The sequence below is a fragment of the Oncorhynchus keta genome, chromosome 21 (assembly GCF_023373465.1).
Source record: "Oncorhynchus keta strain PuntledgeMale-10-30-2019 chromosome 21, Oket_V2, whole genome shotgun sequence".
In the NCBI taxonomy this organism is placed as follows: domain Eukaryota; kingdom Metazoa; phylum Chordata; class Actinopteri; order Salmoniformes; family Salmonidae; genus Oncorhynchus; species Oncorhynchus keta.
Window position 1 is genome coordinate 36,938,667 of NC_068441.1, and position 24,834 is coordinate 36,963,500.

Consider the following 24,834-nt stretch of genomic DNA (forward strand, 5'->3'; position numbering starts at 1 on the left):
AACTATGGTGTTGAACACTGAGCTGTAGTCAATGAACACCATTCTCACATAGGTGTTCCTTTTGTCCAAGTGGGAAAGGGCAGTGTGGAGTGTGATTGAGATTGCGTCATCTGTGGATTTGTTGGGGCGGTATGTGAATTGTAGTGGGTCTAGGGTTTCCGGGATGATGATGTTGATGTGAGCCATATCCTGTTCAAATGCACTTAAATATTTTGTCTTGCCCATTCACCCTCGGATTTGCACACATACACAATCCTTGTCTCAATTGCCTTAAAAAAAATCATTTTTCCTCCCTTTCATTTGCACTGATTGAATTGTACTGTATTTAACAAGTGACATCAATAAGGGATCAAAGCATTCACCTGGTCAGTCTATGTCATGGAAAGAGCAGGTGTTCTTAATGTTTTCTTCACAGTGTATATGACTGAGACATTATTCTGATTGTTCAGATGCCATGTCCTCCGCAACATTTGCCCACACTTGCTGCATGAGCCTGGTTTTTGCTCTCTGTGGGTTTCCTGTGCACATGCTCCACATCTACTTCTCCATTCAAACACTCCCACTGTCTCAGTCACATACACCCTACCTTGTGAAATCATACTTACAGTCTGAAACACTCTGTATAATCACAATGTTCATCCCTGATATGGCAGCTGGTCGTCTGTTTTTGGCCATCGTCCTTCTATGTGAGTAATTCCTTTGATCCAAATGACATGATCTGTTTTTGCTACAGGTTTCTCTCTTTTCATCTTTTACTTTATTTGAATCTTTTACTTTAGGAACGCTTGACATTTCTGAATTTCATGGCTATAATAAGTGTGTCTTATTTCATTGATTATCCTACTGATTTATTTTTCTAGATCAGTATTGTACGTTTTGTTCAGATAAGAATAACCACTGCTTGATAACATAGCCATGAATGCATTTACAGCAGGGGTGTCAAACTCATTCCACAGAGGACCGAGTGTCTACTGGTCTTTTGTTTTTTCCTTTCAATTAAGACCTAGTCAACCTAGTCAACCAGGAGTTCCTACTAATTAGTGACCGTAATTCATCAATCAAGTACAACGGTGGAGCAAAAACCCTGCAGACACTCTGCCCTCCATGGAATGAGTTTTACATGTTTATTTCAGGCTTTTCAACTTTACCGACTTGTGCCAGTCTCATGTCTTCTCATTTTTTAGAATGGCAAAATGTGCATGATAATGACTAATTTGATTATTTATAGATACCTATCAATACATCAAAGCCCAAGGTCAGTATCATTATTATGATTTAAACTGCTACTATTTTCAGTTTTTCCAATTTAGTTAACTATTTTAACGAAATAATATTACACAGTACCATCAATCTAAATGATATTTTTCCAATGTAAATCAAATGCAACTTTGTATCTCTAATTATCATGTTAACCTCAAATACATATTTTAGAAGCTCTGTTACTAACAGATAACAGTGACTGAATAGTTATTTTTTCTGATTTGATTTGATTTTGAATAGAACTTTATAGTTTTTTTCTTTCAAACTGATATACAGTGCTTTCAGAAAGTATTCCCTCTTCTTAACCAATTCCACATTTATTTTTTTTACAAAGTGGGATTAAAATGGATTTAATTGCCATTTTTTGGCAACAATCTACACAAAATACTCTAATGTTAAAGTGGAATAAAAATGTGAATATTTGCAAACAATTAATGAAATTTAAAACACTAACTTGATTAGATAAGTATTCAACCTCATGAGTCAACAATACATGTTAGAATCACCTTCGGCAGCGATTACAGCTGTGAGTCTCTCTGGGTAAGTCTATAACAGCTTTTTTTAAACCTGGATTGTGCAATTATTGTACAAATATGGGGCAGGTCATGATCTGCCACTGAGCTCAAAGTGAGCTGTATCTACTATGCAGCAGGGAGGTCTAACCCATCTCCTCTCAGTGACATTGTCAGTGCGATCTCCTCTCAGTGACACTTTTCAAGGTAAGCAGGTGGTTTATAGTAGGCAGGTCAAAGTTCACCTGCTGAAGAGATCCCAGAAGAGACACACTTTCCATCGACATACATTGAACCTGTCTCTTACGAGTCTGGGTACGAGATTATTATTTAAATGAATACACTGATCTGATTGGCTAATTGTAACCAGAATTACTTTTTAAACATCTTCAGCTGGCACCATAAAACAATACATTTATCATTATTTCAATAATTTATAAAGAGGTGTGTATTATTATTTTTATGCTACTGGATAGACAGAATATTGCTGCTTTCTCCTCTCAAGTGAACTAAAGAAACCAGAGATTGGTGTCAATGACATGACATCACCGTCATCTGTGTACTTCCTGAGTCTGTCAGTGATGGTAGCAGCTGTAACCTGTACACTGGAGACTGGCTCAGCCTTACAAAGAGGCTCAGGCCGCGAGGATGATGTGGAAGTCAACCATAAGATTACTCTGTAGCTTCAATGTGACTAAGATTGAATACAAATTTGACATTTTAGCCACAACACATTAATGGGTATGTATCAGGGGTTAGAACTGGTTCAGTGAACAGAACAGAAAACTGGGAAATAACAAAAAATTTTGAGGAACAGAATCAGAACTGGGAATGAAAATGATCTTTACTGTTCCGGAACAGAAATGTTACGCTGAAAGCAATGGAACCGGTTAATAACATTATTTTACGTTCCAGGCATTTTTTTCAGTCACGCAAAAAAACGCAACAAGGCGCTTATTGTAAATGAGAACTTGCTTACCTGGTTAAATAAAGGTGAAATAAAACATTTAAAAAATAAAAAAGCCCTAACTTTTTCAATGCTAATTAAGGATACTATAGTTATCACGGTTCACATCGGATTTATTAACTACAAAAAGGTTAGATGTGTTTTTAATTCTGGTGCCGCTCTGCACACACATGCTTGTTAGCTCGCTAGCGCTGGTCCAACATTAAGTCAACTCAGAAGTTCAAAGACATTCAGTTCCTCAATATAAGCCGCTCATCGGTAGGTATAATTAAGTTGACCAGATAATGCATGTCATAACAAGACGCCCAGCGCTTCAAGCCACCCTCTCCTGTTCTCTCCCCACCTGCAAAATTTCAGTCACATCTCGTTCCCTACACTTGTCTGACCATCGCACATGTAAACATCTATAGCTTGCCCTCACCATAGCAAGCTCCTCTAACCACACTGATTGGTGAAGTCATTTAATGTTGAGCTAATGTACATTATATTGAAAAAAATAGCTTTTTCTGAGGTTTAAAATACTTTTATATTTTTTCAGATTTTTATAGAAACCATATATCCATAATGTTTTATGAAAATCTGCATTTTATGTTTTGTTGTGAAAATGGAACTTATAAAATAGTAAACAGAATGATATGCATAGAAGTGTGTTCTACTTCACAGTTCAGAAACCAATGATTAGTACCAGTCATAATGAGGAGGATTTCATCATCACCTGTTTGATTCCTGGACCTGCTGGTAGAGACACCACCTGTAACCTGTATATTGGAGAGAAGAATAAGCCATTCTTGAAAACACAGATATGGAAAAAGAAAACCCAAAAAACCAAGCAATGGTACTGTACATTCTCTGTGACCGAAGACGATCTGATCAGACATCTACAGTCAGTGAGGAGTAAGGAGGTGAGCTGTGACTACAGAGTGAGCTCAGGACCAAACTCTCTCTCTCCACGTAGTGATGGGTACAGCTTTACAGGTGAGTCATGATTTATACAAATCTATCAGTGCTGCAGGTCTTCATGATCTGACTTCCCTTTGATTTTACAATCTTCTTAGTATTACTGTATTCATTCTGACCCACAAACTAAAAACCGTATTTACTGTAAATCCCAAATACTTTAAGATCTGGTGGAAGTTCACATCAGTGATCCAACAACTATTACAGCAGGTAGGCCTAAAAATATTGTTTTGTTTATTTTAACAACAAAAAAATGATTGAGGCGCTGCTGTTATTTTATAGCAGAGTGGGTTTCAGTAGCAAGATACAGTATAATAGCTGATGTTATTTTATAGCAGAGTGGGTTTCAGTAGCAAGATACAGTATAATAGCTGATGTTATTTTATAGCAGAGTGGGTTTCAGTAGCAAGATACAGTATAATAGCTGATGTTATTTTATAGCAGAGTGGGTTTCAGTAGCAAGATACAGTATAATAGCTGATGTTATTTTATAGCAGAGTGGGTTTCAGTAGCAAGATACAGTATAATAGCTGATGTTATTTTGTAGCAAAACACATTTCAGCATTAAAAAAGATCCTACTTTGCTTCTGAGCAGAACAGTGAGTCCTACAACAGACTACCTTTTCAAATAGTTTCCAATTATACATTCATTCAAGGATTTAGGTTTTAACAATAACATGCCATCTTTCTACTGACTGAGTTGTGTTGTTAATACCTTTATTCTTTGGTAATCAGATACAGAATCAACTTTTATTGCTTCCCAGCAGGTTTGACTGATAGTTCTACTTTGACCCTCCAAAACGTTTGACTTTGTTTGCAATTAAAATATTTTTCTCATATTTATTTACTAATGCTCGGACTGGCTTTGCAGTAATATACCTATTCATAGATGCTTGTCATTTTATTTCAGATTTTTTAAACTTTTACATCTGATTTGTAGGGAATGTATAGTGTAATTATCTCTTTCTGCGTAATGGATAACCTTAGACATTAACACATGTACATTTGCTCTTGTATAATATGAGTTCTCTCTTCTCACAAGGATTGACCTCTCCTTTGACCCCCAGCACAGCAGTGAATCCTACGTCAGGTGTGTTGGACATCTTTATCTAGATCATGGTTTCCCAAACTCAGTCCTGGGCCCCCCCCTGGGTGCACGTTATGTTTATTTGCCATAGCACTACACAGATAATTAAATTAATCAACTAATCATTGAGATCCCATTTAGAAACCTTTATTCTTGTATAATTAGATCTAATTACTTTTCTGTGCACCAGGTTGGACTGTTCTTTCTACTTTGACCAGTGACACCGCAAAGATTTCAACTGAAGGTAAGTATGGCCGCTAGATTTTGCATAGTATTCTAAGTTGTGTTGTGTGTTAACTGTTAGTAAGCTGTCTCTCTCTGGCATGTGCACAGGAGGTCAAAGCTACACAGAAAGTGAGGTTTTTTCAAACAGTCAAGAAAGCGTCACAGGTATGCATCCTTCTCTAGGTACCTAACTGTTTTTTCTCACACAAACGAGACAATCGAGACATGTAATGCCACATTTTCTGAGATCACATCATGAGATGAAGTATTGACCCTGGGAATAGAAGCTAATGACCTCTCCCAATGTCACCAAACAGCTGAGTAACTGTGGCAGGCAGCAGTAGTTGTGGCTTCTAGAGGGGGCGTGCAAATAATAGTCCTCATTTCCCGATTTTATACTCAACAAAAATATATGTGCAATATGCAACCATTAGAGTTCATATAAGGACATCAGTCAATTTAAATACATACATTCATTAGGCCCTAATCTATGGATTTCACATGACTGGGAATAAAGATATGTGTCTGTTGGTCACAGATGCCTTAAAAAATACCATAACCCGACCGCCACCATGGGGCACTCTGTTCACAACATTGACATCAGCAAACCGCTCACCCACAGAACGCCATACACGTGGTCTGCGGTTGTGAGACCGGTTGGACGTACTGTCACATTCTCTAAAACGACAGTGGAGTTGGCTTAAAGTAGAGAAATTTACATTAGATTCTCTGCAAGCTCCCTCAAAACTTAGAGACATTTGTGGCATTGTGCTGTGTGACAAAACTGCACATTTTAGTGTGGCTTTTTATTGTCCCCAGCACAACGTGCACCTGTGTAATGACCATGCTGTTTAATCAGATTCTTGATATGGCTCAGGTGGTTGTTGTCCTTGATGATCTTTTTGGCTTTCCTGTGACATCGGGTCATGTGCTTTGAGTTTTGCGCGAAAGCTGCCATCTATCCACGGTTCCTCTCTACTGACTGAGTTGTGGTGTGTATTGAAATAAATAATTAATACATTTATTATTGTGTAATCATATTGCTTCCCAGCATGTTCAACTGTTGCTTCTACTTTGACCCTTGACATCACAGTGAGACCAACTACCAGTAAGTAGGTCCTAAGTTTAGCTTAGTTTGCAATTACAATACTTTTGTACACATTAATTCAATAAAACTCCAACTGGTTTACTAGAGTAATAGATATATTAATAGCTGCTTGTGTAATATGACTTCTCTCTTCTCCCCAGGTTTGACCTCTCCTTTGACCCCCAGCACAGCAGTGACTCCTACATCAGGTGTGTTGGACATCTTTATCCAGTTAGTAGATACAACTGAAACAAATAGACTAGCTTTTTTCCATCACAAATTTGCGTCATTACAAAAAGAGATTGATTTGATTGATTAAATCATCCCAGTTAGATACCTTTATTCTTGTATAATCAGATCCAATGACTTTGCATTGCACCAGGTTCGACTGTTCGTTCAACTTTGACTACTGACACCACACTGAGTCCAACGGAAGGTGAGTATGGCCACTATATTTTTGTTTAGTGGTTTAACTTTTCTCAAACAATTTGTCACATTATAGAAGATGTGAACATGTTATCACTCTATACTGATTTGTGTTGAGTGTTAAGCATTAAAGGTCCAATGCAGCAGTTAAAAAAAAAATCTCAATCTCAAATAATTTCTGGGTAACAATTAAGTACCTTACTGATTTTTTTTATATTAAAATTGTCAGAAATAAACCAAAATAGCTTCTTAGCATAATTTCTCAAGCAATAATTTTGCTAGGACTGTCTGGGAGTGGTCTGAGAGGAGCTCTTATTGGCAGGGAGAGGGCAAACTCTCCTTTTTATTAGTCTATTAAACTTACACCGCCTGGTGATGTCACTAGGTAGTCCAAAAAACCACCTAGCTAAACAAGCTGAAATTTGAGGCAGTCTTTTCAAACAGCTCCTACACTAAAAGTGCATTATCCACATTTTTCACAATTTCACAGTATTATTCCAACCTCAGTGTGAAAAAACTGTATATGTATATACAACCCAGGAAAATCATATCTTTGACTGCTCTCTCTCTCTTGCATGTGCACAGGAAAAAGCTCCACAGAAAGTATTCTGTGTATGTATCCTTCTCGAGCTGACTACCTTTCTTTTAAAATACATATGAAAACAAACAAATGTATCAGACAAATAATAATGTGGTCTTTAAAACCTAGTCTTGATGTACTGATCCTGGGTAATAACCCCTCCTACTGTTCCCAAACAGCGGGGCAGGTTTGGCAGGCAGCAGTGGCTGTGGTTTCTGGAGTGTGTGTGTTCCTGGTGGGATTGACCGCTTTCTGTCTCTGCAGGAGCACCAGTAAGTACTCCTGATTCTAAATAACAAATAATTAACACATTTACCTTCCTCACATTAATGTAAGTGCATTTGACATTGGTCATCTATCAACTCCTTTTGGTCATATTGTATAGATCAGGCTATATTCAATATAATGAATTAAGCGTACATTTTTTTCAGAGAAAAACAATTCTCAGAGGTAAGTATTCCCCTTATTTTTGATATTTGACAGTATGATGCTGTTTCTATCAACCTTTAGTTGTGTGTTGTCATGACGAGGTCTTACCACAACCGTTTTGTTGTCCTTTTCTTTTCCTCTAGACCTACAGCCAGACAGGATGATGACAACCAATGTATGTTCCAAACACAATACATAAAACACCACTACACTACTAACACAACGACACACATGCATGTACAAACACATTGTAATTACATTTACATTTGGTTTCTGTTGTAGATGATTTGGTGTTGGGAGCCATGAGCAGGGCAGCCATGGTGGATTCTGGGGAAGCTGGGATATACAGTCTGATCACCTCTGTTTCGGCCACGTTTTTGCCCTCAGGTGAGTCCATTCTGTTCATAACAAAATGTCTTCTGTCCCTATCTTCCCGACCTTAGATGTGATTTCGGCATCCGCAGAGTAACCACACTCAATGTCAACTGTATTAACTTAAAGCAGAAAAGAATGTGCCAGTCAGAGCATCTGGGTAGCATGAGAAAAGAGCTGTAAGTTAAACTCATTCCACGAGTCTCAAACTTATTCCACGGAGGACTGGGTGTCTGCAGGTTTTCGCTTTTCCCTTCACATAATTGATGAATTAAGGTCACTAATTAGTAAGGAAGTCCCCTCACCTGGTTGTTTAGGTCTTAATTTAAAGGCAAAAACAAAAATCCTCAGACACTAGGCCCTCCATGGAGTGAGTTTGAAACCCCTGGTCTACAGGATGGTTTGAGTAAGGAGGAGAAGTGTGAAGTGACATTATTACATGTTACTTTCACTTCTGTTCTGCTGTTACTAATGCACTGGGGCAAATTTGGCAAAGTATTGTACACATGAACCCAATACCCCCCACGCACACATGTATAAGTCCATGCTCCTCTCCCCACCCGTATATAAACCCATGCTCTTCTCCCCACCCGTATATAAACCCATGCTCCTCTCCCCACCCGTATATAAACCCATGCTCCTCTCCCCACCCGTATATAGACCCATGCTCCTCTCCCCACCCGTATATAAACCCATGCTCTTCTCCCCACCCGTATATAAACCCATGCTCTTCTCCCCACCCGTATATAAACCCATGCTCTTCTCCCTACCCGTATATAAACCCATGCTCCTCTCCCCACCCGTACATAGACCCATGCTCCTCTCCCCACCCGTATATAAACCCATGCTCCTCTCCCCACCCGTATATAAACCCATGCTCTTCTCCCCACCCATATATAAACCCATGCTCTTCTCCCCACCCGTATATAAACCCATGCTCCTCTCCCCACCCGTATATAAACCCATGCTCTTCTCCCCACCCGTATATAAACCCATGCTCTTCTCCCCACCCGTATATAAACCCATGCTCTTCTCCCCACCCGTATATAAACCCATGCTCTTCTCCCCACCCGTATATAAACCCATGCTCCTCTCCCCACCCGTATATAAACCCATGCTCCTCTCCCCACCCGTATATAAACCCATGCTCCTCTCCCCACCCGTATATAAACCCATGCTCTTCTCCCCACCCGTATATAAACCCATGCTCTTCTCCCCACCCGTATATAAACCCATGCTCTTCTCCCCACCCGTATATAAACCCATGCTCCTCTCCCCACCCGTATATAAACCCATGCTCTTCTCCCCACCCGTATATAAACCCATGCTCCTCTCCCCACCCGTATATAAACCCATGCTCTTCTCCCCACCCGTATATAAACCCATGCTCTTCTCCCCACCCGTATATAAACCCATGCTCCTCTCCCCACCCGTATATAAACCCATGCTCTTCTCCCCACCCGTATATAAACCCATGCTCTTCTCCCCACCCGTATATAAACCCATGCTCCTCTCCCCACCCGTATATAAACCCATGCTCTTCTCCCCACTCGTATATAAACCCATGCTCTTCTCCCCACCCGTATATAAACCCATGCTCTTCTCCCCACCCGTATATAAACCCATGCTCCTCTCCCCACCCGTATATAAACCCATGCTCCTCTCCCCACCCGTATATAAACCCATGCTCCTCTCCCCACCCGTATATAAACCCATGCTCCTCTCCCCACCTGTATATAAACCCATGCTCTTCTCCCCACCCGTATATAAACCCATGCTCTTCTCCCCACCCGTATATAAACCCATGCTCTTCTCCCCACCCGTATATAAACCCATGCTCCTCTCCCCACCCGTATATAAACCCATGCTCCTCTCCTCACCCTTTTGCGCATACACACAACCTTTTACTTGTGGCTTTATCTGTCTCTGATGTGAAGGTCCTGTGCACATGAAGATGTAAGTACAGCACAGATAATCACATTGGATATAGATACATACTTGTTTACACAGACAGACAGAGAGGGATAATATGGATCTCTGTCCTCCAGGTCGATTCAGGGAATACAGGGATCTATAGGCTGATCACTGCACCACGCACATCTATACCTTCAGGTTGTCCCAATACCAAATCATTGGATTCATAATACAGTTTGGCAAAAAAGTATTTAGTCAGCCACCAATTGTGCAAGTTCTCCCACTTAAAAAGATGAGAGAGGCCTGTAATTTTCATCATAGGTACACTTCAACTATTACAGACAAAATGAGGAAAAAAAATCCAGAAAATCACATTGTAGGATCTGTCCTCCACTCGTTACCTGTATTAATGGCACCTGTTTGAACTTGTTATCAGTATAAAAGACACCTGTCCACAACCTCAAACAGTCACACTCCAAACTCCACCATAATTGGCAAATAAATTAATTAAAAATCCTACAATGTGATTTTCTGGATTTTTTTTCTAATTTTGTCTGTCATAGTTGAAGTGTACCTATGATGAAAATTACAGGCCTCTCTCATCTTTTTAGGTGGGAGAACTTGCACAATTGGTGGCTGACTAAATACTTTTTTGCCCCACTGTATATATTGTTTTTTTATAGGACATAAAGTTGTTTATGCCTGGATTTAGTTCTGAATGTAGTCATATCAGCAAGCATGTATTATAAGTTATACATACATCAGAACATGTGTTAGTCTGAGCATCTTGAAAGTGTTTGAAACAGAGCTGTAAGTCTTCAGGGTGGTTTGACTCTGGAGGAAAAGTGTAAAGTGACATCAAGCACAGCAAAGAAACACAGCCACAACAACAACTGGAGGCACGCACACACATTCTCACTCAGGCTCTCTCTGTGTTGTACAGGCCCTATCGAAGAGAATGGACAATTTGAAAACTACACAGTAAGTAGAATCACCAACTGTGTTATGTGTGTGACTTTCAGTTTCAGATATGTGTTACATCCATAAAATATGCATATTCCCAGAGGATTAGTTTTACAGCACTGTAGATTTAAAGGTCTAAAGTGAAACTGTTTCTTTTCTCTAGACTGATACGTACCACATGTACTGCTCAATCCCTGACAAACTAGCAAACTCAGCCCATCCGGATGGGTTGTACAGTCTTCTACAGGCACACTGAAACTACACCACTGGCTGTCTGTAGCTATGTCTCACACAAATATCCTCTTTGTCCCATGATGTGCTTTGTTTATTACATATCAAGTTACTGAGCGTATCCATAACATCTGTTACTGTGTTAGTAGTTTTATTTTGGAGGGGTCTGGTGGCATACTCCTGAGTATTTGTCTGATTTTGTTCTCGTAGTAAACACAAAATCTACTGTGTATCTATTCTTTCAGCTGTGTCCTTCCATAACGGTCAGATCAAAATCAACAAATACGGACATTTCAAAATGATATCAATAAATGTGTAGCATATTAACACAATGCTACCATGCAACAACGCAAATAGTAAATGAAGTGACATTCATTGAAATTAAGAACAAAAGAGTAGTATCTTAAAGAAAAATAACACAAATTCCCCAATATACAACAATCTTACATTTTCCTTTGTGAAATGAATCTTGCCACTAACATTAAAATATGCTTATTAGCTAGATGCTAGATGCACCAAAAAAGCTTGGGAAAAGTAATAGACTTTTCCTTTTATATTTATATGCCATTTAGCAGACGCTTTTATCCAAAGCGACTTACAGTCATGTGTGCATACATTCTACGTATGGGTGGTCCCGGGAATCGAACCCACTACCCTGGCGTTACAAGCGCCATGCTCTACCAACTGTGCTACATACATGTTGCTTCCAGCTACAAATTATATTTCAACTTTAAAATGTTTACGTTGTTGGCAACAGATCATAAAAATGGAAAATATAGATTTCCTAAATGCTACTCAAATATACCCATCTGCCCACATGTACCTGTTATTTAATTTCCCAGTTTAAATTCAACTTACTCTGCCTCCCCTTCAATGTGCAGTGTTGTAGATACATTCTAGCTTTTTAGTTCAATGACCTCTGAGCAGTTAAGATGTAAATGGTGTTGGTGCCATAACTTTGATGACAATTTATTTTCAAACTAAAATGGGGAGGGGGATTAGCCTCATTCGACCATTCTTATCTTCTTATCTCTAGTTTACATTCTATTTCGCTGCACACGAGAGTTCAGAGGGGGGGTCACGATCGTCGTATGAAGGAGACCAAGGTGCAGCGTGGTATACGTACATTCTCTTTATTAGAAGAATGAACACCGAACAAACTAACAAATGAAACGTGAAGCTATACAATAGAGTGCTGAAAGGCAACTGCACATAGTCAAGATCCCACACTAGAAAGTGTGAAAAAAGGCCTGTCTAAATATGATACCCAATCAGAGACTATGATAAACAGCTGTCTCTGATTGGGAACCATATCAGGCCAATATAGACATACATAATCTCTAGACATACAGTGGGGAGAACAAGTATTTGATACACTGCTGATTTGGCAGGTTTTCCTACTTACAAAGCATGTAGATGTCTGTAATTTTTATCATAGGTACACTTCAACTGTGAGAGACGGAATCTAAAACAAAAATCCCTAAAATCACATTGTATGATTTTTAAGTAATTAATTTGCATTTTATTGCGTGACTTAAGTATTTGATCACCTACCAACCAGTAAGAATTCCGGCTCTCACAGACCTGTTAGTTTTTCTTTAAGAAGCCCTCCTGTTCTCCACTCATTACCTGTATTAACTGCACCTGTTTGAACTCGTTACCTGTATAAAAGACATCTGTCCACACACTCAATCAAACAGACTCCAACCTCTCCACAATGGCCAAGACCAGAGAGCTGTGTAAGGACATCAGGGATAAAATTGTAGGCCTGCACATGGCTGGGATGGGCTACAGGACAATAGGCAAGCAGCTTGGTGAGAAGGCAACAACTGTTGGTGCAATTATTAGAAAATGGAAGAAGTTCAAGATGATGGTCAATCACCCTCGGTCTGGGGCTCCAAGCAAGATCTCACCTCGTGGGGCATCAATGCTCATGAGGAAGGTGAGGGATCAGCCCAGAACTACACGGCAGGACCTGGTCAATGACCTGAAGAGAGCTGGGACCACAGTCTCAAAGAAAACCATTAGTAACACACTACGCCGTCATGGATTAAAATCCTGCAGCGCACGCAAGGTCCCCCTGCTCAAGCCAGCGCATGTCCAGGCCCGTCTGAAGTTTGCCAATGACCATCTGGATGATCCAGAGGAGGAATGGGAGAAGGTTGTGTGGTCTGATGAGACAAAAATAGAGCTTTATGGTCTAAACTCCACTCGCAGTGTTTGGAGGAAGAAGAAGGATGAGTACAACCCCAAGAACACCATCCCAACCATGAAGCATGGAGGTGGAAACATTAGTATTTGGGGATGCTTTTCTGCAAAGGGGACAGGATGACTGCACCGTATTTAGAGGATGATGGATGGGGCCATGTATCGCGAGATCTTGGCCAACAACCTCCTTCCCTCAGTAAGAGCATTGAAGATGGGTGGTGGCTTCCAGCATGACAACGACCCGAAACACACAGCCACTAAGGAGTGGCTCCGTAAGAAGCATCTCAAGGTCCTGGAGTGGCCTAGCCAGTCTCCAGACCTGAACTCAATAGAAAATCTTTGGAGGGAGCTGAAAGTCCGTATTGCCCAGCGACAGCCCCGAAACCTGAAGGATCTGGAGATGGTCTGTATGGAGGAGTGGGCCAAAATCCCTGCTGCAGTGAGTGCGAACCTGGTCAAGAACTCCAGGAAACGTATGATCTCTGTGTTTGCAAACAAAGGTTTCTGTACCAAATATGAAGTTCTGCTTTTCTGATGTATCAAATACTTATGTCATGCAATAAAATGCAAATTAATTACTTAAAAATCATACAATGTGATTTTCTGGACTTTTGTTTTAGATTCCGTCTCTCACAGTTGAAGTGTACCTATGATAAAAAATGATAGACCTCCACATGCTTTGTGAGTAGGAAAACCTGCAAAATCGACAGTGTATCAAATACTTGTTCTCCCCACTGTACATAAACCCCTAGACATACAAAAACCTAGAGTACCCACCCTAGTCACACCCTGACCAAACCAAAATATATAGAAAACAGAGATATCTAAGGTCAGGGCGTGATAGGGGGTGGCTTTTAGGAAAAAGGGGTGGCTCCCCTTCTTTTATAAGCCCCTCCTCTATAAAACCTTTGTGGTACAGTAAATACAACGTCCTATGCTTTTTTTTGTTGCTCTGTATGAAATGCTCTCTTCTGTAAAAAGAAAAACCAAACAGAATAAATGGACTTCAACCTTTGGCAACACTGGGTGTTATTGACTACAAGTAGTCACAGACATTGATATTTTGCTCTTGTATCCAGGTTCTGTGTTGTAGTCAGTGCTACTGTGAGGGGGGCAGAGAGGCCTGCATTCTCCAACAGCAGTCAGACAGTCTACAGGTCACATACCGGTACATGGACTGTATGCTGCCACTTATCCACACAAACAGGTGCACCAGTGTAGATGTGCACACACAGCAGGATGGAGAGGATGACATGAGTCAGGTCGCTTCCTGTCCATATGATACTTCAGCCTATCACATTTCAGACACTCGTTGTGTTCAGAGGGGTTAAGGATGGAAATGCAGATTAACCAAAATTCAGATACATTCAATCACATACAATATTTACCAGATTTGAGCAAAACCCAATTCACCCTCCAAAAATACTAATATGAGCAATGTATTAAGGCATCTGACAATTACTGTAATTGTCACAGTTTAGGGTGAGCCCCTTGATACTCCACCAACACATGACTGTTTTCAGCACACCCCCAACACAGACCAGGACAGGTAAGTATGCCCAGGGTACGTTTTTATTTTAAATTCATGGGTTACCATGTATCGGGCCCTGTTTCCCTACCCCCAATGGCAGACTGCACAATTTTACCAGACTGTGTCCCCCTGGCTCCCTCAGGTAGGTTACACTCCCCTGGCTCCCTCAGGTAGGTTACCCTCCCCCTGACTCCCTCAGGTAGGTTACACTCTCCCTGGCTCCCTCAGGTAGGTTACCCTCCCCCTGACTCCCTCAGGTAGGTTACCCTCCCCCTGACTCCCTCAGGTAGGTTACCCTCCCCCTGACTCCCTCAGGTAGGTTACCCTCCCCCTGACACCCTCAGGTAGGTTACCCTCCCCTGACACCCTCAGGTAGGTTACCCTCCCCCTGACTCCCTCAGGTAGGTTACCCTCCCCCTGACTCCCTCAGGTAGGTTACCCTCCCCCTGACTCCCTCAGGTAGGTTACCCTCCCCCTGACTCCCTCAGGTAGGTTACCCTCCCCCTGACTCCCTCAGGTAGGTTACCCTCCCCCTGACTCCCTCAGGTAGGTTACCCTCCCCCTGACTCCCTCAGGTAGGTTACCCTCCCCCTGACTCCCTCAGGTAGGTTACCCTCCCCCTGACTCCCTCAGGTAGGTTACACTCTCCCTGACTCCCTCAGGTAAATAGTGGGCATGCAATCGTAACACTGCAACACACTGCACACTGAATTGTTCTGATATGGCACTGAATCAAGATAGTTATTGTCAGTGGCAACCTGTCATTGCCTGTTTTGCATGTTATCTTGGCATTAATACGTGTCACATATCAGTTTGCAAACAATGTACAAAATCAATAAATAATAATTTACTTAATAAAGCCGCATACAAACAAGGTCTTTTTTAATTTCTTGAGTAAGGCAGCTCCAAAATGTGGGTGTTTCTGCCTTGCTCGGTGCTTTCTGTGGTTGTGGGGCAGCCAGTGGAAAATACAGACCGTATAAATTGGTAATGCTCTCTAGTTGTGCCGTGATTGGCTCTGTGTTCTGTCACTCATGGGGACACTAGTCACCCTAAATTCAAGGCCCTTGGTTGCTGCCATAGAGTTACATTAGAAGTGCCTGTCCAAGAAGGCTCAAGGTCATTGGCCACAAATAAAACGATGTCAATTCATGTTATATCTACAGTAGCTTTGATTGGACCGAGCATCTCAACCTCGTACTTGCAAAATCTTAGCTAGAAAGCTAGCAGTCATCATCATGAATCAAGTCGACAATCTACTGGCAAATCCTTTTCAATCCTTGTTATATGAAGATAAATAATAAAGAGAAGTTATAGATAAAACGTATTGGTGCTCATCGGCCGTTGGATATTAACATTACACAGCAAGTTGGAAATCGCAAATTCAACAATGAGTGGTTTGGAAGGAATCAGAGGCTAACTGCAAGCATTGCAAAGCCATCACTAGCCTGCTTGTCAGTTGAGTGGGTGTGTGGTCCCAAATCTGGGTTTAATGGTCTCTTTTCCAAGATTAAAAGGATAATCATTCAACATTGGCCACTCCAACTGGGAAAATACCTTTTGAATGGTCATCCAACTCGGAGTTGCAAGTCGGGAACTCGGGCCTCTTTCTAGAGCTCTGACCTGAAAATCATCAAGATTCGACCTTGTTCTTTTCTGAGTTCTCAGTTGTCTTGGATAAACAACGATCCAGAGAATGCCAGACATTAATGACAACATTTTCTCATGACGGACCACCGCACCACCTTTCTGTTTAAGTGAGCACAGCAAAACAAGGTGAGTCCAAACATGTTTTGTATGCTGCTGCATAAATTATGTAATATGCCAGGAGATATGTATACTGTAGCCAAGAAAGTAATATTAAGTGTATTAAGCAAGATGGCAGGTAAGCTGTTAGCAGCCCATGTGCCTCACCCTAATAATTTAGTCCCTTTTCCACACTTAATTTCACCTACTTTTCTGACTTGGTGGTGCACATGTAGCCTATAGCCTGTTTTAGATAAATGTAATCATTGACCATGGTAAGCGCTTTCATTGTCTGCTTATATGCCCAATTAACTGAAAGGTTGCTGGATTGAATCCCCAAGCTGACAAGGTAAAAATTTGTCGTTCTGCCCATGAACAAGGCAGTCAACTCACTGTTCCCCGATAGGCCATCATTGTAAATAAGAATTTGTTCTTAACTGACTTGCATAGGTAAATAAAAAAGGAATGATAATTCATCCTATGGTTCTGACTTGGTGTACAGGGAGAACACTGTAAGAACGGTCCATGTTCTGAATTCTGTCGCTGTACATTTCAAAAGTGCTGAACAAATAGTTATATTGACTTCGTCCATCCTAGCTCGCTCATTGTCTTAATCGGAATTACAGATTGCCTCTTATCCGCTCGTCATCCTCTTATGCCATAGTTTGTACATCTCAATTGTCAGTAGAAACCACATTTGTTTAAGCAAGTCAGCCATGTCAGCTATGTTTTTTTTTAAAGGCAGTAAATGAGGCTGAATAAACTGTATTGCTGATAGCCAGGTGTAGCAGTGGTAAGGTGTTGGGTTTGCTGTTGGGACTCTGCTGTTGGGACAGCTTTATTTAGGCCCTAACAGTTTGTGGGCACCGTTTTTCACTTTTATAGTGTATTTTATAATGTATTGTTTAGTGTTGTGTTGTGTAGTGGCTTTGCTGGCATGCATCTAAAAAACATGTTTTGGGGTTTGCCCCACCAAGATTTACATGCTAAAACCACCACTGATAATTCTAAGGGAAGGCACTGCAAACAATATGGTGAAAGGCACTACAATCTCGCTCTGGTGCTGCACACAATATGAGACCCATCCTTGACCCTGCTCTACTCTGCCAACCCCTCTAAAGGACTACTGCTATGGGACAAATAGAGAGGGGGAAAGACACACAAGAGAACATATAGAAAGGGTGGGGAAAGGTTCTAGATTTCTAGGGTCCGATGAGAACCATTTCCCCACAAAATCAAATAAACGTCTCCTTGTTCTGGAACGTGCCCGGTCTGAGACTGCTTGCCGATGTCACCGATAGCCCCGCCTCCGGTGCTAAACGAGAGGAAGACAGATGGCAGGGAAACCTGCCGACAATAGTGGCTTCTAGTGGATTGGCAAAACAGCCCAGAGAGAGTAGTGTGAGGGGACCACAGGAAGAATCACATCCCTTACTTGGTGGAGCTAAAGCTCCTAGATGTCCTTTATACCAATGCCTCTCTCGGTCCATTGCTCTCCAATCACCACGCAGCTCCACAGCCCCAGTTCGTCGTCAACTCAGACGCCCACTTCCTCACTCAAATTCGCCAGTAAGACTTCTCGTCCCACATATACTGGTCCAGTGCGATCACCACAAACAAGACATGGACACTTGCATGGGAGACTGATCCCCACAGAGAGACATTCTCTGCTCAACTCTCAGCCCCGAACACCACAAAACACAAGGCTTTTAAAGGAAATTACAGACAATCCTCAGCTACCTGTCTGATTAGCTAATCCGCTGCAGGTGGGTCTGATCACACCAGCCCCGCCACCCTCTCCCCCCCTTTCTCTACAGTCGTCCTGACTATCCTGAACTAGCCAACTGTGCCCAGTACGTGTCTACCCATCTAGGGGCCCAACCACCTTACCTCTAGCATCCTGAACCGCTGGGGGAGCAGCAGCCTCTTCTCTGTCCAGAGGAACGGCAGTGCGCCTGACTGGGTACCATGTGTAGTTGTGCCAGTCCGGCCTAGGGACCTGGCTCAGCTGAACATTGTTTGATTGGCTAGTTGGGGGGAGAGTTGAATCTGGGTGCGGCCTGATGGTTGGGTAGGGGCAAGGCCGCACATGGTTCCTATGAATTGTCACTATTGGTCCCCTTCCCTCTGGTCAGACATGAAGGACTGGCAGTCCAGGCCGAAGGTGTCCTAGAATGACAAAAGGCTGCGTTTGCCATTGGGGGGCTAGTTCGCTCTGGATAAGAGCGTCTGCTAAATGACTTAAATGTAAATGTAAATGTAGTTTACCCTGATCACATTGTGTATGTGAATTGAAGGGGGTTTAAGGTTTCTGGGATGATGGAAACCCTAGACCCTGGGGCAGGCTTGGCAGGCAGCAGTGGGTGTGGCTTCTGGAGTGGGCGTGTTCCTGATAATTTGCAAACATTTACTTTTCTCATATTAATGTGTCTTTGACATGGGATAATCTATCAACTCCTTTTGGTCATATTATATACACCAGGCTATATTCAATATAATTAATTTAGCCTATTTTGTTTTTCGGAGAAAAACATTTCTCAAAGGTAAAAATTCCCCATGTGGATATTTTATGATGCATCATGACAAGGTCTTACCAGAACCTTTTTCTCTTACCAGAACCCTTTTGTTCTCTTTTCATAGACCTACAGCCAGTAAGTTCTTGTCAACACCACCACACTACTAACACAACTACACACATGTACAAACACATTTTGTAATTATCTTTTCATTGTGTTTCTGTTGTAGATAACTTGGTGATTGGAGCTGTGAACAGTGGAGGCATGGTGGATTCTAGGGATGCTGGGATGTATTCTCTGAGCATCTCTGTACCGTCCACATTTTTGGCCTTAGGTAAGTCCATTCTGTTTCTAAATAAACGTCTTCTGTCCATGTCTTCCCGACCTGGAATGTGAATTTGAGACCCTCAGCACAACAAAACTTTGTCACTCAATATCAACAGTACTAACTTTTAACAGAAAATGATGTGTTAGTCAGAGCATCTGGGTAGCGTGAGAACAGAACTGTAAGTCTACAGGGTGGTTTGAGGAGGAGAAGTGACATTATCACATCATGCTTTCACTTCTTCTGTTCTGCTGTTATCAATGCACTGGGGCAAAACTTGGTAAAGTAACACACACATGACCCGACCAGCAGTCACAACCTCTTAATCATGGCATTGTCTCTCTGTGATGTATAGGACCTGTTGGTGTGGATACACAGGGATCTGCAAATTAAGATATAAGTACAACAAATATAATTATATTACTTTGTCTAAATAATTGTTTGCGAACAGACAGCCGAGGAGGATAAAAGGTCTCTCTCTCTCTGTACCAATTACATTCATGCTCACAGGTGAGGTAATTCTGACTGCTTATACATTATTAATAATAATATATTGAATTCATATAGCTCAAGTTGTACTTAAAACAGGAAGGAATATGTCAGAACATCTTGGGAGTGTGAGAACCGAGCTGTACACGCCAGTGGTTTGATGTCATGAGGAGAAGAGTGAAGTGACATGACATCAGACCTTACTTTCACTTCTGTTCTGATGTAATGCACTGTCACTCACTCACTCACTCACTCACTCACTCACTCACTCACTCACTCACTCACTCACTCAGGCTCCCTCTGTGTTGTTCAGGCCTTGTTAAAGCCAATCGACAGTCACCTGAAAACAACGTAAATTCATAATCTGTAGCTTTGTCTCACACGTCTCACAAATACCCTCACACATGATGTCCACATGATGTCCTTTGTTTAACCATAACATCACCGGGGGCAAACTACCAGCCCTCCAGGACACCTACAGCACCCAATGTCACAGGAAGACCAAATATCATCAAGGACATCAACCACACGAGCCAAGGCCTATACACCCCGCTACCATCCAGAAGGCGAGGTCAGTACAGGTGCATCAAAGCTGGGGCTGAAAATCAGCTTCTATCTCAAGGCCATCAATCACTTTGGCACTAATTTCAGAACCTTGATGTCATTTTTCAAAACTCTAGACACAAAACTCACATCCGATGATCAAAATGCAAATTTTTCAAAACTCTTAACACGTTTTCCAATTGCTTGGATACAATACACATAAAGCTAAGATCATTTGTTCATTGAACTAAAATCACCTGTTCAGAATGACACATCTTAAAACATCAAAGTATTACCATTTTAAAATGCAATTCACACATTACATCTGAAATGACTGTCTATTAATTTCATTACAATGATCTAACTATCAATTGATACAACTGCTCAAAATGATAAGTAACTGTTGCATTACTCATAATGCATAGTTTTATGGAAACTGAAGAACAATATTCCATGTTTAGATCATGAACATTTCCGGATAACGAGATACATTGACACCAATTAACGTGGAACATGAATGAACCAATTGGACTTCATTATGTATGGATGTAATGTTTCATCATCATTCTTTATCGGACACTGTTCTAATATCCATTTAACACTTTTCCAGACCATGTTTTCAGGTTTGACATTACTGTACACTCACCGGCCACTTTATTAGGTACACCTATCTAGTACTGGGTAGGACCCACTTTTAACTCAACAGCCTGAATTATTCACGGTGTTGTACGTTAAGAGATGCCCTTCTCCACACCACTGTTTTAAACAGATATTATTTGAGCATGTGGCCTTTCTGTTAGCTTGAATGAGTCTGGACATTCTCCTCTGACCTCTCTCATTAACAAGGTGTTTTTGCCCACAGAACTGCCGCTCACTGAATGTGTCTTGTTTATCGCACCATTCTCTGTAAACTCTAGAGACTGTAGTGCGTAAAAATCCCAGGAAGGCAGCTGTTTCTGAGATTCTGGAATCACCATGTGTGGCATCAACAATCATACCACGGTCAAAGTTGCTTAGATTACTCATCTTGCCCATTCTAATGTTTGGTCGAACAACAACTAAAGCTCTATACTCTATATAATCTATATGTTGAGTTGCAGGCTGCCACATGATTCTCTGTTCAAAGGAGCAGGCTATTTGGATTAACACGCAAGTGGCCAGTGAGTGTATGTATGCAGGCCCTTGTAATTGCTTTTCCAATACTGACAACTTGTTACTGATGATTGATTTCACATTGTGGTACGAGTATATATATATATATATATATAGTGAAATGAGTGGTATTCACCTACAACAACATAGCAATAACATGGAGCCGGCAGGTAATCCAGGTCACAACAGAGGTGAAAAATTCCCCAAAAATTCTACATCATTGGAATTATCTTTCCAAAATGTATTTCTAGAGGGTGATGGAGCTGGATGCTGATGAAAACTTTCACAAATTCCTCTTTTTGGATGAAGCAGGCTTCAACCTGGCCAAGACAAGGAGGAGAGGTTGGAATTTCATTGGCCAGCGGGCAACCAACCAAGTACCTGGACAACATGGGGCCAACATCACCATGTGTGCGGCTATATCGGAAGACGGTGTGGTGGGACGCAGACCTCGTATTGGATCATATAAAGCAGCTCTCCTTGTGTAACCTACTTGATGAGATAAATCAGGTCTGTAGAGCTGATGTCGTGGTGGGACGCAGACCTCGTATTGGATCATATAAAGCAGCTCTCCTTGTGTAACCTACTTGATGAGATAAATCAGGTCTGTAGAGCTGATGTCGTGGTGGGACGCAGACCTCGTATTGGATCATATAAAGCAGCTCTCCTTGTGTAACCTACTTGATGAGATAAATCAGGTCTGTAGAGCTGTCGTGGTGGGACGCAGACCTCGTGTAACCTTCTTGATGAGATAAATCGGGTCTGTAGAGCTGATGTCGTGACCTATGTCATTGCGTGGGATAATGTCAGGTTCTACCATGCTCAAATGGTGCAAGCACGGTTTCAGGCCCATCCACATTTTATCACCCTGTACTTACCCCTATACTCTCCTTTCCTTAACTCGATTGAGACATTTTTCTCCAAGTGGAGGTGAAAGGTATATGATAGGCGCCCTCAAGAACAAGCCGCCCTTCTCCAGGTCATGAATGATGTATGCAATGACATCACGGCAGACCAGTGTCAGGCCTGGATTCGCTTGAAGATTCTTCCCAAGATTTTTGGCCAATGAAAACATCCATTGTGATGTGGATGAGAACCTTTGGCCAAATCCACAAGACACAGGTTGGATGGAAATATAGAAGTACAGTAATCAACCCTTTGTTTTTTTTACAGTAAGTCAAGTGAGGAACACTGCAGCTGACATTTTACTGTAGTGTTTTTCTTTTTTGAAGCGAATTATTTTTGCTTTGATTCAAGGAGACCTGACCTATGTTGTGATTTTATTGTATTTCATCAATACCTTTCCGATTTTGTTCAATGATTCCAATGTGTCTGTAGTATTCTCTTTGCTAGTCATTTTACAGTGATGTATTACGTGTAGTACCATAATGAAACACGTATCACATATTTTGTACTACAGTATTTAATGATTGTATGAACAACTACACAGTGAAGCTATCGGTATATTGTGTGTGGGTGATCTAAATGAATGTTCCTATGGTATTTCATGATGAAATAGTTATTTGAACCAGTGCAAGGTTTCTTTAAAGATATGAATGCACAATACATTGTTTTGAACATTGGACAGCCTGTGTAACAAGTGATGATCGTTTTCAGTTTTGTGTCTAGAGTTTTGAAAAATGACCACAAGATTCTGAAATTAGTGGAATGGAACACTAGTCACTTTAATAATGTTTACATACTGCTTTACTCATCTCATATGTATATACTGTATTCTATTCTACTGTATTTTAGTCAATGCCACTCCAACATTGCTCAATCTAATAATTATATATTTCTTAATGACATTCTTTTACTTTTAGATGAGGGTATATTGTTGTGAATTGTTAGATATGACTTTACTCTTGGAGCTAGAAACACAAGCCTTTCTCTACATACCCTTTCTCTGATATGTTTCACCTGTCTTGTGCTTGTCTCCACCCCCCACCAGGTGTCTCCCATTTGTCCCCATTACCTCACTGTGTATTTATACACTATGAAGTACCTCAGAAAACAAACGTTCACTTACAAAACCCATCTACTCACAAAAAAAAACACCCAACCCCTTTTACAAAAAAAAAACAAAAAAAAAAACACATCGGGCTAGTCACACTTGTTGTCGAGAGAGAGAGAGAGAGAGAGAGAGGTTCCAAGTAACTGACACAGCCCTCACAGTCGATGCTGCCTGTGGTCTCTTTGATGGTACGCTCAGAGACGAAGGCAGGGTAGGTACTCCGGGTCACATTGTACCACCATGGTCTTTCCCCTCAAGCTTCGGGCTGGAAATGGGACATGTACATGTTAACATTCTAAAAACACAAGAATTTGCTACTGTTAAATAAATAAATAAAGCTGAAAGACAGATGATGGAAAATAGGTCTGTGTTTATTTGACATTTTAGCAGCCTTCTTAAAGGAAGGGGGTTTGTGTTCAAGGGTAGGGGTCAGCATTAGGGGTTATAGTCAAGGTAACAATAACATTCTTAAAACAGGCAAATGTTCATATTTCAGTTTGCAGCCAGAGCTCTGAACTTGATTCCTTTCATGGAACTTAAGTATGTTTGTTTTTATCCATCACATGCATCTTTTTACTCTGTATGAAATGTTCACTGCTGTAAAAATGAAAAGCAGGCTAAATAAATTGACTTCAACCATCCTGTAATCTCTTACTTCACATGATCCCTGTCATATCCCAAATACAGAATTAGATTCTCCAAGATAATGCTACATATATTTAGCTCAAAAAATAAAACAATTGCGGATCTATGGTATCATTTTTAGCAGTTTCTTTTCAATTGTAAAGATGTCACCACAAAATGTGACATTTTTTTCTAGTTCTTTCATAACTACCTTGACATAAAAGGTCTTATTTTCTACAGTGCAGGTAAAGTACACAGGGATATTGGTTTCTTTGCTCTGTAATGCTCTCAGAATGTCATCATTGCATCACAATGCTTTCTCATAGTTTATTTCTCAGTCTGATGTCCATGTGGTTTCCCTTTTGGAACAGTGTTCTATTTATCTTGAACAATGCCTTCTTATTCGTTATTTCTCTGCTGGTTAGCGATAAGCAACTCAGTTAGTTATGAGCAAGTTCTTCTGGTTGGCGAGGCTCCCTGCACTTTGTCAGCATTTGATGGTGTGTTAAAGCCGGTCTATCAGTCTCTCCAGTGTTGGGTCCAGTGTTGGGTCCAGTGTGGTGGGCTTCGGCGGCGGTATGGTCATCTGGTGAAGAGAGTGGCCAGCAGGGGGAGCAGTGCTCCTGTGAGGGGGGCAGACAGGCCTGCTGCTCCTCCACACTCCATGGCATTCTCC

At 41.2% G+C, this 24,834-nt stretch overlaps 2 protein-coding genes across 4 annotated transcripts in view; one reads left to right on the forward strand and one right to left on the reverse strand.

Moving 5' to 3' along the window:
* The first annotated feature begins 595 nt into the window (after window positions 1–595).
* LOC118374142 (uncharacterized) lies at window positions 596–11,242 on the forward strand. Of its 3 annotated transcripts, XR_008074533.1 has the most exons (18): window positions 596–686; window positions 1,229–1,255; window positions 3,403–3,714; window positions 3,862–3,906; window positions 4,739–4,786; window positions 4,974–5,027; window positions 5,117–5,173; window positions 6,060–6,116; window positions 6,257–6,304; window positions 6,478–6,531; window positions 7,107–7,133; window positions 7,281–7,373; window positions 7,533–7,551; window positions 7,674–7,705; window positions 7,813–7,917; window positions 9,951–10,014; window positions 10,760–10,797; window positions 10,943–11,042. XR_008074533.1 is itself a non-coding variant. In XM_035760514.2 (17 exons), exons 1-17 carry the CDS (start codon window positions 632–634, stop codon window positions 11,033–11,035), a joined length of 1,164 nt encoding a protein of 387 aa, XP_035616407.1. In that variant the 5' UTR covers window positions 596–631; the 3' UTR covers window positions 11,036–11,242. The 3 variants fall into 3 exon arrangements, 2 of the variants coding, with proteins under 2 accessions (XP_035616407.1, XP_035616409.1); XM_035760514.2 differs by lacking the exon at window positions 9,951–10,014 and having other exon boundaries at window positions 10,943–11,242; XM_035760516.2 differs by lacking the exons at window positions 7,107–7,133; window positions 9,951–10,014 and having other exon boundaries at window positions 10,943–11,242.
* A 12,471-nt stretch (window positions 11,243–23,713) lies between these two features.
* LOC118374132 (voltage-dependent calcium channel subunit alpha-2/delta-3-like) overlaps window positions 23,714–24,834 on the reverse strand; it is an 82,348-nt gene continuing 81,227 nt past the window's right edge. Inside the window, exon 38 of the mRNA XM_052474571.1 lies at window positions 23,714–24,833. Within this exon, the coding sequence (XP_052330531.1) occupies window positions 24,741–24,833 (93 nt within the window). The 3' untranslated portion in view covers window positions 23,714–24,740. The remainder of the gene's footprint in view (window position 24,834) is intronic.

What these genes read in the sequence shown, in the direction of transcription:
- LOC118374142 (XM_035760514.2), top strand. Translation starts at nt 632, where the DNA reads ATGTTCATCCCTGATATGGCAGCTGGTCGTCTGTTTTTGGCCATCGTC. An exon ending in AGCAGTGAATCCTACGTCAG is followed by an intron (nt 4,787 to 4,973) that starts GTGTGTTGGACA and finishes TCTGTGCACCAG; the next exon opens with GTTGGACTGTTCTTTCTACT. An exon ending in CACACTGAGTCCAACGGAAG is followed by an intron (nt 6,532 to 7,106) that starts GTGAGTATGGCC and finishes GCATGTGCACAG; the next exon opens with GAAAAAGCTCCACAGAAAGT.